This window comes from Staurois parvus, unplaced genomic scaffold (assembly GCF_062004578.1).
Source record: "Staurois parvus isolate SC_StPar_1 unplaced genomic scaffold, SC_StPar_1.0 ptg000061l, whole genome shotgun sequence".
Taxonomy (NCBI): Eukaryota; Metazoa; Chordata; class Amphibia; order Anura; family Ranidae; genus Staurois; species Staurois parvus.
This window is the reverse complement of record NW_028317857.1, coordinates 1455770-1474155: the sequence shown is the minus strand read 5'-3', so window position 1 is coordinate 1474155 and position 18386 is coordinate 1455770. Positions and strand designations below refer to the sequence as shown.

Sequence of the window (18386 nt, the reverse complement as noted above, 5' to 3'; positions counted from 1 at the left end):
CAAGAATGAAAACAACAAAATCAGAATGCGCTTGTATCATATATCGTGCATAACTGTGCAAAAATTGTAAATATATATTGTAAAAAAAGAGAAAGAAAAAGAACCCCAGTGAATCTCTACATAAATTGTTCAAATATAAAAGTCCAAAATTATTTCTTCTTAAAAAATAAATCCACCGTGCTAATCCACCACCAGATGAATGGAATAAACTCACCAGAGCTAGATGCTGATCAAATTATAAATCAGCACAAGCGTGTTTGCTCTGGGAGCGATGAAGAAATCCAAGGAAGCACCCTTCTGTAATAAGAAATCCAGGCACCAGGAGCAATACTCTGCAACCACTATATGATATGGCCAGGACTTTTCAAACAACGATCATCCTCCAAACACATGATCGTATCACTCCAAAATAAAGAAAAGGCATGATGGTGCAGTACGTAAAAAATGTGTATATTTATTTAAAACTCATAGTACTCACAAAACAAGTGTCCACCTGACACTGGTATAACAAGCGGTAGAATGCACAAAAGCATGTACGAACGAACGATCCAACGAACGAAACTCCGTTCACCGCGGACACCTCGCCGACAGTTTCCGGGAACGTCCTGACGTCATCCAATAAGCTCCGCCCTACGCGTTTCGTCACACTGACGTCCTCACGGAGCGGCATGGATTTAGACGTCAATTCCATCTATATATACCGCTCGCACTCTGCACAGCGGTATTTCTTTATCCAATCACAGCGGCGCTATAGTCATATACCGCCGCTCAATTGGCAAAGATGCAATTATATCACAGATCCTATAATCACATACATTCAATGTTTGTTATAACATATATGCTAAAAATATATTAAAAAGGAATGAACTATATTTTATATCAAGTCATTTACAAAAATGACTAATTACATAATCATGAGCTTTATAAAGGGGAATTCTAACCCACAAACTTGAAATCCATTACATACCAAAGTTCCATTTTTTTTTTTTTTTTTCCAAATACATTGTTATATACCTTTTCTAATCAACGAACTCTCCACCCAATTCCATAAGAGACATATATGTATGCATATATTGTATTAATATTATAAAATTGACTCCCCTCCCTCCAAAGAAACCGGCCTCAAATCTCTGAAAAGAAGCCTCACTCATCATCCATAATCCAATTAAATCAGCATACATATATATCTCTTTTTTCCTTTTAACAAAAAACTCTCCACTATATCATTCTACTATTACCAAAGAATATATTTAAAAATTCGTCAAAAAACAATTCAGATCAATATCTATATTTAAACCATTTGGTTTCAATACATCTAATTCGTATATCCAAAACGTCTCCCTTTTGGATATTTCATTGATCATATCTATTCCTCTCCAGTGTTTTTTTACGCTTTCTATTCCATAAAAGGTTGCTAGACTTGGATCACTGTTATGTTTTAATTTAAAGTGTTTTGACACACTATGTTTATCATACCCCTTTCTTATATTGTTAAGATGTTCTCCAATTCTTGTTTTTAATCGTCTACCTGTCCTCCCCACGTACTGTAAGTGACATGGGCACTCTAAGACATAAATTACATGGGATGAATTACATGAAATTAATGAATTTATCTTATATTCTTTTCCCGTGTGTGTTGATGTAAAATTCTTTCTTTTTTTCTTAGTATCTTTTTTTACTGTTTTGCATGCCTTACACTTATTACAGTTAAAAAAACCTTGCATTTCAGGAAAGAACTGTTTTTTCATCGGTGGGTCCAAAACATTATGAACCAATTTCATCTTCAAAGATTTATTTTTTCTATATATAAAATTAGGTTTTTTAGGAATAATCTTTTTTAATATTTCATCTTTAAGCAGTATTGGCCAGTATTTTTTAAAAATTTTCTCCACCTGTCTATATTGTTTGTTGAAATTGGTAATAAAGGCAATCTCCTGTTTCTTTTCTTTCTTTTTATTCATTAACAACCCATCTCTATCTTTATTACCAATTTCTTTTCTTTCAATCTCCAGAAAGGACTTATTGTAGCCTTTATCCACAAATCTCTCTATCAGCAAACTTGTCTGATCTACAAAATCTTCCTGTCGACTACAGTTTCTTTTTATTCTAGTGAACTGGCTCCTAGGTGTACTAAACAACCATCTAGGGTGATGTCCACTGGAAGTAGGAATATAACTATTTTTATCGACATCCTTAAAGAAGCTTTTAGTATAAATACCACCTCCATACTTATACAGCGTGAGATCTAAAAAATTCACTTTTTCAGGATCACTGATTGTTGTAAATTTCAACCCATATTGATTGATGTTAATATTATTGGTAAATCTACTAAGGTCTTCCTCTGAACCCCTCCAAATCATCACGATATCGTCAATATAACGCCTGTATAGAACCATTTCTGGCCACCTGTCAAAAATATATTCCTCTTCCCATTTATCCATAACAATGTTAGCTACGCTGGGAGCATACTTGGCTCCCATCGCGACACCTTTGCATTGCTGGTAAAAGGTGTTCTTATACCAAAAAAAGTTATTGGACATAGCAAACTCTAACAATTTGACAATAAATCGTCTCTGGACAGTTTTGATCTTAGATTTCTGTTTTAAAGCCCATCTCACTGCTTCAATTCCATCTTTTTGCTTAATACTAGTGTACAAAGCTTCTACATCAATGGTCACCAGAATACAATCCTCAATTCCTCTCATATCTTTGAGAATATTAATAAGTTCGCTACTATCTCTTAAAAAAGCTCGATTTTTCTTCACTATAGTCTGCAAAAATGAGTCGATGTATTCACCAACACGGGAAAAAATCGAATTAATCCCACTCACAATGGGTCTTCCTGGTGGCTTCTGTTTGTCCTTATGTAATTTTGGTAAATAGTATATTACTGGAATTTTAGGGTTCTTAATATACAAATATTTTGCCTCCCTTTCATTCAAAACTTCGGACTCTCTTCCTTTTTTAATCAACTGTTTTAATCGGTTTTTTAATTCTTTTGTAGGATTTGATGTCAGAATATTATAAGTATCCTTAACGTCTAACAATCTGTCCATCTCTACCTCATAGTCCTTTTTATTTAAAATCACAATACTGCCTCCTTTATCTGCTCCTCTAATAACAATATCTTTCCTTTTTTCCAAATCTATAATTCCTTGTCTAATTTCATTAGGGGTATATCTCTTATTTTTTAAATCCATATTCTTAATATCAGTCTCAACCATTTTTTTGAAAACCTCTAAAAATTCATTTCCTGTATTCTTTGGATTAAATGTCGAAGAGTTCCTCAAATTAGTATGTTGGTACATATTATTATTCTTATATTCCTTATTTTTATTTACTTCAAAAAACTTTTTAATATTTACTTTTCTTACAAATTTCTGAATATCAATGAATAAATCAAATTTATTCATATTCACACTAGGTATGTATTTTAAGCCCAAATCTAATACTTTTAGTTCATTCTCTGTTAAAACCACATTACTTAAATTGAAAATACCCTGATCTATGTGTCTCTTTTCCTTTTCTTTTCGCTTGCCTCCTCTTTTTCCTCTATATCTACCGAATCTTTTTTTGTTGTTCCATTCATGTCCGGTTCTTTCCATCCCTTGTAATTGGGTCCATAATATCTCATCTCTGCACCCCAATTTCTGTTGGGGTCCTGAAAACCCCCTCTGTTGTAAAAATTACCTTGAAAGCCACCTCTTCTAAACCAATTCCCTCTACGACTACCTGGTCCTCTATAGCCAAAATTGCCCCTCATGAATCTCCCTCTTCCTTCATAATAGGGCTTTTGAATCGGGTTATTTCTTTCAAGCAAAGATATTTGTTCTTTAGTGTGCTCTTGAAACTGAACATTTTGTTTCTTATGAGGGGAGCTAGACACTCCCATATTTATGGGCAATTTGGGTTTATTACCAGGGGTCTTTTCAGGTGTAGACTGTTTGGAATCACAATCTTCTATGCTTAAATTGTCCTGCCATTTGTATACTTTATTGTTTTTATAATCATCAGTATCTCTATTATATTTCTTTACTTTTTTGCTCCTGGTATCTTTGTCCACTTTCATAATATATTCCTGAACAGTTTTTGATCTTTCTTTATATTCCGTGGTCTCCATAAAAGGTACCATAATTTCCTTTATTTCTTTTATCTTCATTTCCAATTTTTTAAGTTTTAATTGTCGCCTTTTTATAATCAATTCCAAAAGCTTGCTTTCACAATGATTAAAAAACCAAAACCATTCCTCCATCAAGTCTTTCTCATCCAAACCATCATTGGCTGGAATATCCCACCTCAGTCTCCTTGGTGTGATCTTATCTTTTAAATATAACTCTAAAGTGTTAACATCCCACCATATCCTAATTTGTTTCTCTAATAAGTGTTTCAAATTTTTAAACTTTTCTTCTAAATTGATCCCATTATTCATACCAGTGGGATTAAATACTTCCAATAAATCTACTTGTCTTTTTTCCATATACCCAAAAATATCCATGGCTGCTATTCTTGAATCACTATCTCAGAAAGTGCAAATCACAAAAAATTGTTTAAACAGAAAGCGCCAATCAGCAAAATAATTCTATAAAAAGCTGCAAACTTCTAACCCAAATTATTGGTGAAAAATGAAAACAACAAAATCAGAATGCGCTTGTATCATATATCGTGCATAACTGTGCAAAAATTGTAAATATATATTGTAAAAAAAGAGAAAGAAAAAGAACCCCAGTGAATCTCTACATAAATTGTTCAAATATAAAAGTCCAAAATTATTTCTTCTTAAAAAATAAATCCACCGTGCTAATCCACCACCAGATGAATGGAATAAACTCACCAGAGCTAGATGCTGATCAAATTATAAATCAGCACAAGCGTGTTTGCTCTGGGAGCGATGAAGAAATCCAAGGAAGCACCCTTCTGTAATAAGAAATCCAGGCACCAGGAGCAATACTCTGCAACCACTATATGATATGGCCAGGACTTTTCAAACAACGATCATCCTCCAAACACATGATCGTATCACTCCAAAATAAAGAAAAGGCATGATGGTGCAGTACGTAAAAAATGTGTATATTTATTTAAAACTCATAGTACTCACAAAACAAGTGTCCACCTGACACTGGTATAACAAGCGGTAGAATGCACAAAAGCATGTACGAACGAACGATCCAACGAACGAAACTCCGTTCACCGCGGACACCTCGCCGACAGTTTCCGGGAACGTCCTGACGTCATCCAATAAGCTCCGCCCTACGCGTTTCGTCACACTGACGTCCTCACGGAGCGGCATGGATTTAGACGTCAATTCCATGCCGCTCCGTGAGGACGTCAGTGTGACGAAACGCGTAGGGCGGAGCTTATTGGATGACGTCAGGACGTTCCCGGAAACTGTCGGCGAGGTGTCCGCGGTGAACGGAGTTTCGTTCGTTGGATCGTTCGTTCGTACATGCTTTTGTGCATTCTACCGCTTGTTATACCAGTGTCAGGTGGACACTTGTTTTGTGAGTACTATGAGTTTTAAATAAATATACACATTTTTTACGTACTGCACCATCATGCCTTTTCTTTATTTTGGAGTGATACGATCATGTGTTTGGAGGATGATCGTTGTTTGAAAAGTCCTGGCCATATCATATAGTGGTTGCAGAGTATTGCTCCTGGTGCCTGGATTTCTTATTACAGAAGGGTGCTTCCTTGGATTTCTTCATCGCTCCCAGAGCAAACACGCTTGTGCTGATTTATAATTTGATCAGCATCTAGCTCTGGTGAGTTTATTCCATTCATCTGGTGGTGGATTAGCACGGTGGATTTATTTTTTAAGAAGAAATAATTTTGGACTTTTATATTTGAACAATTTATGTAGAGATTCACTGGGGTTCTTTTTCTTTCTCTTTTTTTACAATATATATTTACAATTTTTGCACAGTTATGCACGATATATGATACAAGCGCATTCTGATTTTGTTGTTTTCATTTTTCACCAATAATTTGGGTTAGAAGTTTGCAGCTTTTTATAGAATTATTTTGCTGATTGGCGCTTTCTGTTTAAACAATTTTTTGTGATTTGCACTTTCTGAGATAGTGATTCAAGAATAGCAGCCATGGATATTTTTGGGTATATGGAAAAAAGACAAGTAGATTTATTGGAAGTATTTAATCCCACTGGTATGAATAATGGGATCAATTTAGAAGAAAAGTTTAAAAATTTGAAACACTTATTAGAGAAACAAATTAGGATATGGTGGGATGTTAACACTTTAGAGTTATATTTAAAAGATAAGATCACACCAAGGAGACTGAGGTGGGATATTCCAGCCAATGATGGTTTGGATGAGAAAGACTTGATGGAGGAATGGTTTTGGTTTTTTAATCATTGTGAAAGCAAGCTTTTGGAATTGATTATAAAAAGGCGACAATTAAAACTTAAAAAATTGGAAATGAAGATAAAAGAAATAAAGGAAATTATGGTACCTTTTATGGAGACCACGGAATATAAAGAAAGATCAAAAACTGTTCAGGAATATATTATGAAAGTGGACAAAGATACCAGGAGCAAAAAAGTAAAGAAATATAATAGAGATACTGATGATTATAAAAACAATAAAGTATACAAATGGCAGGACAATTTAAGCATAGAAGATTGTGATTCCAAACAGTCTACACCTGAAAAGACCCCTGGTAATAAACCCAAATTGCCCATAAATATGGGAGTGTCTAGCTCCCCTCATAAGAAACAAAATGTTCAGTTTCAAGAGCACACTAAAGAACAAATATCTTTGCTTGAAAGAAATAACCCGATTCAAAAGCCCTATTATGAAGGAAGAGGGAGATTCATGAGGGGCAATTTTGGCTATAGAGGACCAGGTAGTCGTAGAGGGAATTGGTTTAGAAGAGGTGGCTTTCAAGGTAATTTTTACAACAGAGGGGGTTTTCAGGACCCCAACAGAAATTGGGGTGCAGAGATGAGATATTATGGACCCAATTACAAGGGATGGAAAGAACCGGACATGAATGGAACAACAAAAAAAGATTCGGTAGATATAGAGGAAAAAGAGGAGGCAAGCGAAAAGAAAAGGAAAAGAGACACATAGATCAGGGTATTTTCAATTTAAGTAATGTGGTTTTAACAGAGAATGAACTAAAAGTATTAGATTTGGGCTTAAAATACATACCTAGTGTGAATATGAATAAATTTGATTTATTCATTGATATTCAGAAATTTGTAAGAAAAGTAAATATTAAAAAGTTTTTTGAAGTAAATAAAAATAAGGAATATAAGAATAATAATATGTACCAACATACTAATTTGAGGAACTCTTCGACATTTAATCCAAAGAATACAGGAAATGAATTTTTAGAGGTTTTCAAAAAAATGGTTGAGACTGATATTAAGAATATGGATTTAAAAAATAAGAGATATACCCCTAATGAAATTAGACAAGGAATTATAGATTTGGAAAAAAGGAAAGATATTGTTATTAGAGGAGCAGATAAAGGAGGCAGTATTGTGATTTTAAATAAAAAGGACTATGAGGTAGAGATGGACAGATTGTTAGACGTTAAGGATACTTATAATATTCTGACATCAAATCCTACAAAAGAATTAAAAAACCGATTAAAACAGTTGATTAAAAAAGGAAGAGAGTCCGAAGTTTTGAATGAAAGGGAGGCAAAATATTTGTATATTAAGAACCCTAAAATTCCAGTAATATACTATTTACCAAAATTACATAAGGACAAACAGAAGCCACCAGGAAGACCCATTGTGAGTGGGATTAATTCGATTTTTTCCCGTGTTGGTGAATACATCGACTCATTTTTGCAGACTATAGTGAAGAAAAATCGAGCTTTTTTAAGAGATAGTAGCGAACTTATTAATATTCTCAAAGATATGAGAGGAATTGAGGATTGTATTCTGGTGACCATTGATGTAGAAGCTTTGTACACTAGTATTAAGCAAAAAGATGGAATTGAAGCAGTGAGATGGGCTTTAAAACAGAAATCTAAGATCAAAACTGTCCAGAGACGATTTATTGTCAAATTGTTAGAGTTTGCTATGTCCAATAACTTTTTTTGGTATAAGAACACCTTTTACCAGCAATGCAAAGGTGTCGCGATGGGAGCCAAGTATGCTCCCAGCGTAGCTAACATTGTTATGGATAAATGGGAAGAGGAATATATTTTTGACAGGTGGCCAGAAATGGTTCTATACAGGCGTTATATTGACGATATCGTGATGATTTGGAGGGGTTCAGAGGAAGACCTTAGTAGATTTACCAATAATATTAACATCAATCAATATGGGTTGAAATTTACAACAATCAGTGATCCTGAAAAAGTGAATTTTTTAGATCTCACGCTGTATAAGTATGGAGGTGGTATTTATACTAAAAGCTTCTTTAAGGATGTCGATAAAAATAGTTATATTCCTACTTCCAGTGGACATCACCCTAGATGGTTGTTTAGTACACCTAGGAGCCAGTTCACTAGAATAAAAAGAAACTGTAGTCGACAGGAAGATTTTGTAGATCAGACAAGTTTGCTGATAGAGAGATTTGTGGATAAAGGCTACAATAAGTCCTTTCTGGAGATTGAAAGAAAAGAAATTGGTAATAAAGATAGAGATGGGTTGTTAATGAATAAAAAGAAAGAAAAGAAACAGGAGATTGCCTTTATTACCAATTTCAACAAACAATATAGACAGGTGGAGAAAATTTTTAAAAAATACTGGCCAATACTGCTTAAAGATGAAATATTAAAAAAGATTATTCCTAAAAAACCTAATTTTATATATAGAAAAAATAAATCTTTGAAGATGAAATTGGTTCATAATGTTTTGGACCCACCGATGAAAAAACAGTTCTTTCCTGAAATGCAAGGTTTTTTTAACTGTAATAAGTGTAAGGCATGCAAAACAGTAAAAAAAGATACTAAGAAAAAAAGAAAGAATTTTACATCAACACACACGGGAAAAGAATATAAGATAAATTCATTAATTTCATGTAATTCATCCCATGTAATTTATGTCTTAGAGTGCCCATGTCACTTACAGTACGTGGGGAGGACAGGTAGACGATTAAAAACAAGAATTGGAGAACATCTTAACAATATAAGAAAGGGGTATGATAAACATAGTGTGTCAAAACACTTTAAATTAAAACATAACAGTGATCCAAGTCTAGCAACCTTTTATGGAATAGAAAGCGTAAAAAAACACTGGAGAGGAATAGATATGATCAATGAAATATCCAAAAGGGAGACGTTTTGGATATACGAATTAGATGTATTGAAACCAAATGGTTTAAATATAGATATTGATCTGAATTGTTTTTTGACGAATTTTTAAATATATTCTTTGGTAATAGTAGAATGATATAGTGGAGAGTTTTTTGTTAAAAGGAAAAAAGAGATATATATGTATGCTGATTTAATTGGATTATGGATGATGAGTGAGGCTTCTTTTCAGAGATTTGAGGCCGGTTTCTTTGGAGGGAGGGGAGTCAATTTTATAATATTAATACAATATATGCATACATATATGTCTCTTATGGAATTGGGTGGAGAGTTCGTTGATTAGAAAAGGTATATAACAATGTATTTGGAAAAAAAAAAAAAAAAATGGAACTTTGGTATGTAATGGATTTCAAGTTTGTGGGTTAGAATTCCCCTTTATAAAGCTCATGATTATGTAATTAGTCATTTTTGTAAATGACTTGATATAAAATATAGTTCATTCCTTTTTAATATATTTTTAGCATATATGTTATAACAAACATTGAATGTATGTGATTATAGGATCTGTGATATAATTGCATCTTTGCCAATTGAGCGGCGGTATATGACTATAGCGCCGCTGTGATTGGATAAAGAAATACCGCTGTGCAGAGTGCGAGCGGTATATATAGATGGAATTGACGTCTAAATCCATGCCGCTCCGTGAGGACGTCAGTGTGACGAAACGCGTAGGGCGGAGCTTATTGGATGACGTCAGGACGTTCCCGGAAACTGTCGGCGAGGTGTCCGCGGTGAACGGAGTTTCGTTCGTTGGATCGTTCGTTCGTACATGCTTTTGTGCATTCTACCGCTTGTTATACCAGTGTCAGGTGGACACTTGTTTTGTGAGTACTATGAGTTTTAAATAAATATACACATTTTTTACGTACTGCACCATCATGCCTTTTCTTTATTTTGGAGTGATACGATCATGTGTTTGGAGGATGATCGTTGTTTGAAAAGTCCTGGCCATATCATATAGTGGTTGCAGAGTATTGCTCCTGGTGCCTGGATTTCTTATTACAGAAGGGTGCTTCCTTGGATTTCTTCATCGCTCCCAGAGCAAACACGCTTGTGCTGATTTATAATTTGATCAGCATCTAGCTCTGGTGAGTTTATTCCATTCATCTGGTGGTGGATTAGCACGGTGGATTTATTTTTTAAGAAGAAATAATTTTGGACTTTTATATTTGAACAATTTATGTAGAGATTCACTGGGGTTCTTTTTCTTTCTCTTTTTTTACAATATATATTTACAATTTTTGCACAGTTATGCACGATATATGATACAAGCGCATTCTGATTTTGTTGTTTTCATTTTTCACCAATAATTTGGGTTAGAAGTTTGCAGCTTTTTATAGAATTATTTTGCTGATTGGCGCTTTCTGTTTAAACAATTTTTTGAAACATTCAAGAATGTTGACTTATTTACGGTCAGAGATGGATACTGGTAAAAGTATAAGAAAACAAGAAATACTGTATACATTTCTTCAATATTTTGCTAGATATTTCATAACACTGCAAGATTGTATTCAGCACACCAAAAAGTATATTTTAGGTTTTGAAATCTGCCAGGAGATGTGAAACCTGATGATAAATATACGTCACATCATTAATTTGGCACAGCTGATCAGACTTTTATACAGCCTCCAGGAAGTAAACTATCCGTAACTGCTGGGATCGGAGTAGTTTCCCAGTTTCCATATCTCAGAGTTTCCATGACATGTGTCACTACTGAAATATTAACCTGCTGCCTCAGCACTGGGCGCCAACTGCAACACATTCACAATAATACAAGTGCTCCCCAGCCAGCCATAAGACTTTTAGAAGGGTTGTGGTTTTATGAAATGTTACTGAGCTGGTAAATCATACATATGACACACGTCTGCTGTGAAGAGCAGCCCTCAAGCTGCCGAACCCTGGGAACCATACACAATATAGAACTTCTTACCTTTAGGAAGGACAGAAAGTATTTGAGCATCAATATCCCTGGAACGGTTGCCAAAATCACCCGGAGCTGCACTGGAATAGCTCTTCTGAAGGCTATTAAAAAAGAAAAATTTAAATGCTCAAAGTAATATAAAAAAAATACCCACTGCCCATTCCCATGCTAAACACCCATTTTCGTAAAGGATTTCTATGTACAGCCCCAATGCCACAAGACTAGTATGCAGCAAAAGTGTCAGAGAATGGCAGAATTACACGGGTATTCTCCATCTATAGGGGAATTCCCAAATATAGCAGGCTGCCTTGAAACAATACAAAGGTTCCCAAAATGACTGTACTTTAAGCAAAATGAGATTGGATTCAAGAGGAAACTATGCTGCAGTTATTGTTACCATTACCTGCAACCCGTCAGGAGCAAACACCAAAAAGCACCAAAGCCTAGAAACAAAAGTGTAATATAATGCAGGTTTACCAATCTGTCACAGACTTGGGTCTGCAGGGGAACCATTGCCCGGAGAACTCTGTTTTATTGTGTTTTCAAGTTTTCCAAAAGGAGCTAGTCAGTAGTTGACTTATGCCCATCTGGAATTCCATCTAGCCTGGGCCCTCCAACGCTTCACCGGGTCCTAGCCACATTCACATGGAACTGTATAGTAACTAGGGCCAGTAGGAATATGCGCTAACTGTACTAGGAGTCGCTTCAAAGGCCTATTGTCCTGCCATGTCGCCCTTTTGGGACTACATTCTCCTTTTGCTGGGACATAAGCCTGGGTGGTTACTGAGAGGGATGTTGCTTGGGAACATGTAAAAGTCAGCATTACATCTCACTGGAGTTTGGTAACCATGGCTACTAAACTGCTGCCCGGGTACTCTACGAACGGCACCCGGGTACCTTTAACCAGCTGTCACTACAACCCTGTCCACAGAACATGTCGCTTTTTGGATATCATCTGGGGGTTCAGGGCTATTAAATGGTATCCCGCGATTGCCGCCACTCCCTCGGTATCACCCCAAAAGAACTATCACTGTAACATGTATAGTGTATTCCTATATAGGTGCCAGAATGTCTAAGGTGGGCATCATCTGATAATAGGATTAGCGCTTATCTTATGGTTTTCTATATAAAATCAGTGTGTTTCTCTAATAAAGCAGTTCTTGTGTACTCCAAAAACTGGTGTGGTCTAGTTCTTTGGGGTAGCTACATCTATATTCACTTGCCACATGTTCCAGAGCTTGGGAAGAAGCTTCTTGGCGGAGATTCTCAGTTGGGATTTCCGGAGTCCGTCACACAATTCATAAATGAGTTGTTGTATTAGTGGGGGGTTTTTTTTAGCTTTTTTTCCTTAAACTCACCTCTTGATCCTGCCAGTGTGTTATTTTTCAACGTGCTTTAACAGACCAAGCTGTCCAGCAAAAATGGCACTCAGAGGTTGAACTTTTATTCACTTATGGAAAGCTTATGGAAAAACTGTTGCGTAAATGCTTAAAAAGTGTTTGCAGGAGTTTGGCTTTTATTTGTTAATCAAGTCCATCTACATTTTCTAGCGCACCCAACACTATTCTCCAGATTGACAATGCTGCTATACAAGGGTGGCTGAATTGCTCATCCATCCATAGTGGAAACCCCCTAGGATAGGCAGTACGTTACTGACCAGACACCAAGTGAGAGTGAAAAAAAAGCCCAAAAACAAAGAAAACTAAAATGTAGCCACCACATTTAAAGCCTGATAAGCTTCAAGCAATATGTTTATTGTCTAGAGTACACTGACACAGGGAGTAAGCCCTCTAGTTATAAACACTTCTAAAGCTAATAAAGTAATTCACAGGTATTTAGTCATTAGTTGGGGATTTCTGTTGCAAAATACTCAGACAGTAAGAGCACTGCATGAGCTGCATGCCACCTGCCATCACGGAGGAAGAATGTAAACACTGGATAGCAATCATTTACCAATAAGGAAAGCATGAAAAGCTGTACCATGGATAATGCTGACAATAAAGACATTAACATTAGAATTAATAAAATCTTTAGGTGAAAGAAAAAAAAAACCCACCAAAGTATTATTTTCACTGGACTGGAACCAATTAAGGGTGAAAACCAGTGAGTTAATTCACTCACTACCTTCCTACGGCTTTTCTGGAACTAGAAGAAATCACCCTATTGGAAGTATTCATCGTTCACAAATCAAGACATTACAGAATATGTCTTTCTGCATATTCTTTAATATCAAAGCTGAAGACCCAAATTATTGTGATATCTAGAATCACCAGAAAACTTTGGTCAAAAAGGATGAGGTCTTTAAAAGATAAGTGCATGACTGTTTAGAGTAGGCATGACTGGGGCCAGGCTTCACAGTGTCTTACTTTTTAAACTTTAAAACTGAACCCCAGGCACAAAAAATGTAATTCAAATATATTCATCAATACCCACAAATGATATAAGTCCACTGTGCACCAAATGCCTTTGCAAACCCAAATATAGCCTTGTAAACGTAGTAGTGATATGAAAACCTGTGCAGGCATCAGAGCTATGGGAGGGGCCCAGCAGGCCACACCCACTACAGAATCTGCAAACAACTATAGGAGAAGGCGGAGGCAAGACCAGTCATCCTGCACAATGAGAGAAAGCAGCAGTGACAGGTCTTCATTGAAAAAAAGTTCCTGTGCAGAGGCAAAGTTTCACATGAGATTACTGCACAGATCTGGAAGAAATATACAAAAAAAGGACACACAGGTTCAAGTAAGAACACACGTCTCCAGTATTTAAATAATACAGTATATGCTCATCCTAAAGAACAGGTTTAAAGATGAAGTTTGAAGAAACCCTACAGTTTTATTCACATTTACCTGTAATGAAGGAAGTCTTACACTGTGCAGACAGCTGGATCCTGGAGAATTCTTCCAGTACTGAAATGGTTAACAGCTTTGGATCTTCAGGCTGTACAGCAGCACAGATTGTCAGACAGGGTCACCGATTACACTGCTTGTAACACGATCTGTGAATGGGGGAGAGAATCCAGTGACTGGATTCAACTGTAATCCATGAGAAAAAAAAAAAAAAAACTTTTCTAGATGCAGGAGGAGGGAGCAAGGGGTGTATCCTCTGACCACATGTGCTACTGTTGTGCCTGAAGACCCGAAGCTGTTAACCTTAGCCACACCAGAAGTTCAGAGATAGGAAGAGAACCGGGAGACCTGCAGTGAAGATAACTCCAGGATACAAATTTCAAGGGGTATGAATAGGGGCGGACTGACAACTCATGGGGCCCCCGGGCAATAGGGGATCATGGGGAACGTGTGTCCTTGCCCAAACTCAAAAAAGCCTATGAATACTTTTTCAAGGTACTGTAGCACCCTGCCTCTGTAGAAGTTATATCCTTTTCTCCATTTTATGTTCAGCTTTGAGGCAGATTCACTTTTTTCTCTGCTGCAGTTCAGTAGCACCCACAGGTCCCCTACCAACCCCCCCTTACTACCCCCACCAGCCTGTGAATGGACAGTGAATAAAGAAGCAGCAAACTGATGAGCTATCCTATCAGTATGCTCCTTCCACTGAAGCAGAGCTGACTGGCTCCTTGGGACATTCTCAATCCCTTAGCTCCTGTATACAGTGGACTGCAAGACATGCACAGTTAAGCTTTATAAAGTGATATTAAAGTCTTGTCTAAAAAAAAAAAAAAAAAAAAAACCACACGTTACTTACCTGCTCTCTGCAGTGGTTATTTGTACAGAACGGCCCTGATCCTATGGGGGAACCCAAGCAGGCACGCTCCCGAGCCATGGCTCTGCGTGTCCATTCACACAAGAGCCATGGTTCAGTCCCACCTCCTTCCTCTCCTGACTGACAGCAGCGAAAGCCAATGGCTCCTGCTGCTGCCTCAGCCAATCAGGAGTGAGAGTCCACCGAAGACCCGATGCTCTCGTGGACATCACTGGATCGAGATGGGGCTCAGGTAAATGTTAGGGGTGGTTGCTACACAAAGGTTTTTTGCCTTCATGCATAGAATGCATGAAGGTGAAAAAACCTTGAGCCTTTACAAGCACTTTAAGTCGTGTTGAAACTAAGTGTCAGCATGTCCTGCCACAACATGGTGAAACTTACAGCAACTCAGCAATAAGAATGCCCCTATCCAGTCTTGCATTAAAACAGAACTATATGCAAAACTTGTTTGTTTTTTTCATTTTGGTTAGAGTAAGGGAGGGTTTTAACCCCTACCAGTTTCTTTCCAATCTGTGTCCCATTGGGGAGATTTAACTTCACTTCCTGTCCCATAGCCAAAACAAAGAGATCATCTCCACAAATTAAGGGAATTCCTTGGGGACCACCAGAACTAACTAATCCCCCCCCACCCCAAATTACTTTTCTGGGGACAACCCAAAATGTGGAGTTTTCTTTACGTTCACTTTCGATGATAATGGTAAACAGGACAAATATACAGGGTAAATCTCCATAACGAAGGCACTGGGAACCTAATGGGTGTTCTAATCCATCACCACTGTATCCAAAACAAAAAAAAAAAAATGGCCTTTATGCTGGCTAGATTTTTGGACAAGAATATTCGTAAGAAAATTTTTTGATCAATGAATGGACAAATGTCATTCAAAAATTTTGCTTTTAACATTCGACTTTAAAATGAATGTAAGTTCTGAACGATAACCACATACACTGGTTGAAACTTCATTTGATCGAGAAAAGTTTTCCTTCCTCCCCCTGTGAATTTTTCCAATCACTGCTGTCAAAAATGAACACTGATTTGACCCCATGAACTATAAGAAAATCAAAAGTATTCTTGAAACGAAAATTCCAGAACAAAAATCTATACGTGTATGGCCAGCTTTTAACATTAAAAAAAAAAAAAAAAGTCCAGCTTCTTTGGAAGAATTTCATGGTGATGAAGGGCTTCCAATGAAAGTTAATGGAACTCCCCAGTCACCCAACAGACCTGAAATCTAAAACTTTCAGGAAATAAAAGGGAAACTCTCTAGCTCCCCTCACTGCAGATGAAGGGAAATCTCAGAGTCTCCTGGCATACAGCGAGCTCAGAATCTTGCACAGATAAGTGATTTCAAGCCGAAGCGGGGTGGAGGAATGTGCGTTGGAAGAGGATGAAACCCGATCAAATGCCCTTTTGCTCAGAAAAGGAAATGGCTTTGGCTTGCCCTCTCTGTGATCTCAGGATAATGTGACCACACGCACATTTTGCATGGGCTTCGATTTGCTTACTCATCAAATGAAGGGCGGATGCTCAAAAAACACTCCATGAATAAACATGAAAAACCACAAATCACAGTAAAAACACCATTTGCCATAATGCCATGCAACTCATTACATGATTAAACTATTTAGGGAAAAAAACTAATGGGAATATACCCAGCAACACTGCTGTAATCTTTAATGAATTCCAGAAACAGATCATAAAAATACGTGGAGCATATTCACCTTCTAAACTCAAATTACATAAATGTGCTTCAACACAGAATTTGAAACTGTGTGCAAAGCGTAGTAACCCATAGCAACCAGATTTTAGGCAACTACTGCCAGCAGACAGGTGCCATTGAAGTTGCTCAGGAATACTGCGCTTGGCACATCCTATTGGTCTTATTTTGGGAATTTCTGAAAACTGCAGCAAACAAAAACATAACTCTTTCCTTCAGGGACCTATTTAAAATGTTAGACTTTATTAGTCTGACAAAAGGAAAATTTGGCATCTACCTGAATGATGTGAGTGACTGATTTGTTGGCTTGGCTGAAAAAAAGGAAAAAGTAGGGGCACAGCCTGGCAATGTTTTAAAGCAAGTCTGTGATGAGAAATATCAGTAAAGTAATGGAAGGGTGGACCACTTTGTCCAAGATGAAAGGAGTTTTAATGTTTCCTCGGTTTTACAGCAATTTCCTTTGGTCACCTCACCAGAGGATCAGCACCATAAAGAGGCTTGTTTATCAAGCACAGCCTAAGTTTTTTGAAGAAAGCACCAGAGCAACATCAGAACTTTTGATCTGCATCCGAAAAATGTTTATAGCCAGGTCCTCCCTCATGAACACTTAGTAGGTAATCACTAGAGGTGCATTCTTGACAACAGAGGGGGGATGATCCTTAGGGATACAGTGCCTTGAAAAAGTATTCATACACCTTGAAATTTTCCACATTTTGTTACAACCAAAAACGTAAATGGGATTTTATGTGATAGGCCAACACAGTGGCACATAATTGTGAAGTGGAAGGAAAATGATAAATGGTTTAACATTTTTTACAAATAAATATCTGAAAAGTGTGGTGTGCATTTGTATTCAGCCCCCCCGGAGTGAATACTTTCGAGAGCCATCTTTCGCTGCAATTACAGCTGCAAGTCTTTTTGGGGATGTCTCTACCAGCTTTGCACATCTAGAGAGGAACATTTCTGCCAATTCTTCTTTGCAAAATAGCTCAAGCTTTGTCAGATTGGATGGAGAGCGTCTGAACGGCAATTTTCAAGTCTTGCCACAGATTCTCAATTGGATTTAGGTCTTTGACTGGGTCATTCTAATACATGAATATGCTTTTATCTAAACCAATCCATTGTAGCTCTTGCTGTATGTTTAGGGTTGTGGTCCTGCTGGAAGGTGAACCTCTGTCCCAGTCTCATGTCTTTTGCAGACTGACTGGTTTTCTTCTAAGATTGCCCTCTAGTTGGCTCCATCCATCTTCCCATCAACTCTGACCAGCTTCCCTGTCCCAGCTGAAGAAAAGCATCCCCACAACATGATGCTGCCACCACCATGTTTCACAGTGGGGATAGTGTGTTGAGGGTGATGTGCAGTTTTCAGCCAAACATAGCACTTTGCTTTTAGGCCAGAAAAGTTAAATTTTGGTCTCATCTGACCAGAGCACCTTCTTCCACATGTTTGCTATGTCCCCTCACATGGCTTTCTTTCAACAATGGCTTTCTTCTTGCCACTCTTCCATAAAGGGCAGATTTGTGGAGTGCACGACTAATAGTTGTCCTGTGGACAGGTTCTCCCACATGAGCTGTGGATCTCTGCAGCTCCTCCAGAGCTATGGGCCTTTTGACTGCTTCTCTGATTAATGCTCTCCTTGCCCGGCCTGTCAGTTTAGGTGGACGGTCATATCTTGGTAGGTTTGCAGTTGTGCCATACTCTCCATTTTTGAATGATGGATTGGAACATTGCTCTG

At 37.2% G+C, this 18386-nt stretch overlaps 1 protein-coding gene across 17 annotated transcripts in view; it reads right to left on the bottom strand.

The window, feature by feature from the left end:
- SVIL (supervillin) overlaps nucleotides 1–18386 on the bottom strand; it is a 345773-nt gene that overhangs the window by 180826 nt on the left and 146561 nt on the right. For all 17 annotated transcript variants that reach the window (XM_089668670.1, XM_089668672.1, XM_089668669.1 and 14 more), the window contains one exon: nucleotides 11222–11313. Coding sequence is in view for 13 of the 17 variants with exons in the window: in XM_089668661.1 (XP_089524787.1) it covers nucleotides 11222–11313 (92 nt within the window). In the remaining 4 variants the exon portion in view is untranslated. The remainder of the gene's footprint in view (nucleotides 1–11221; nucleotides 11314–18386) is intronic.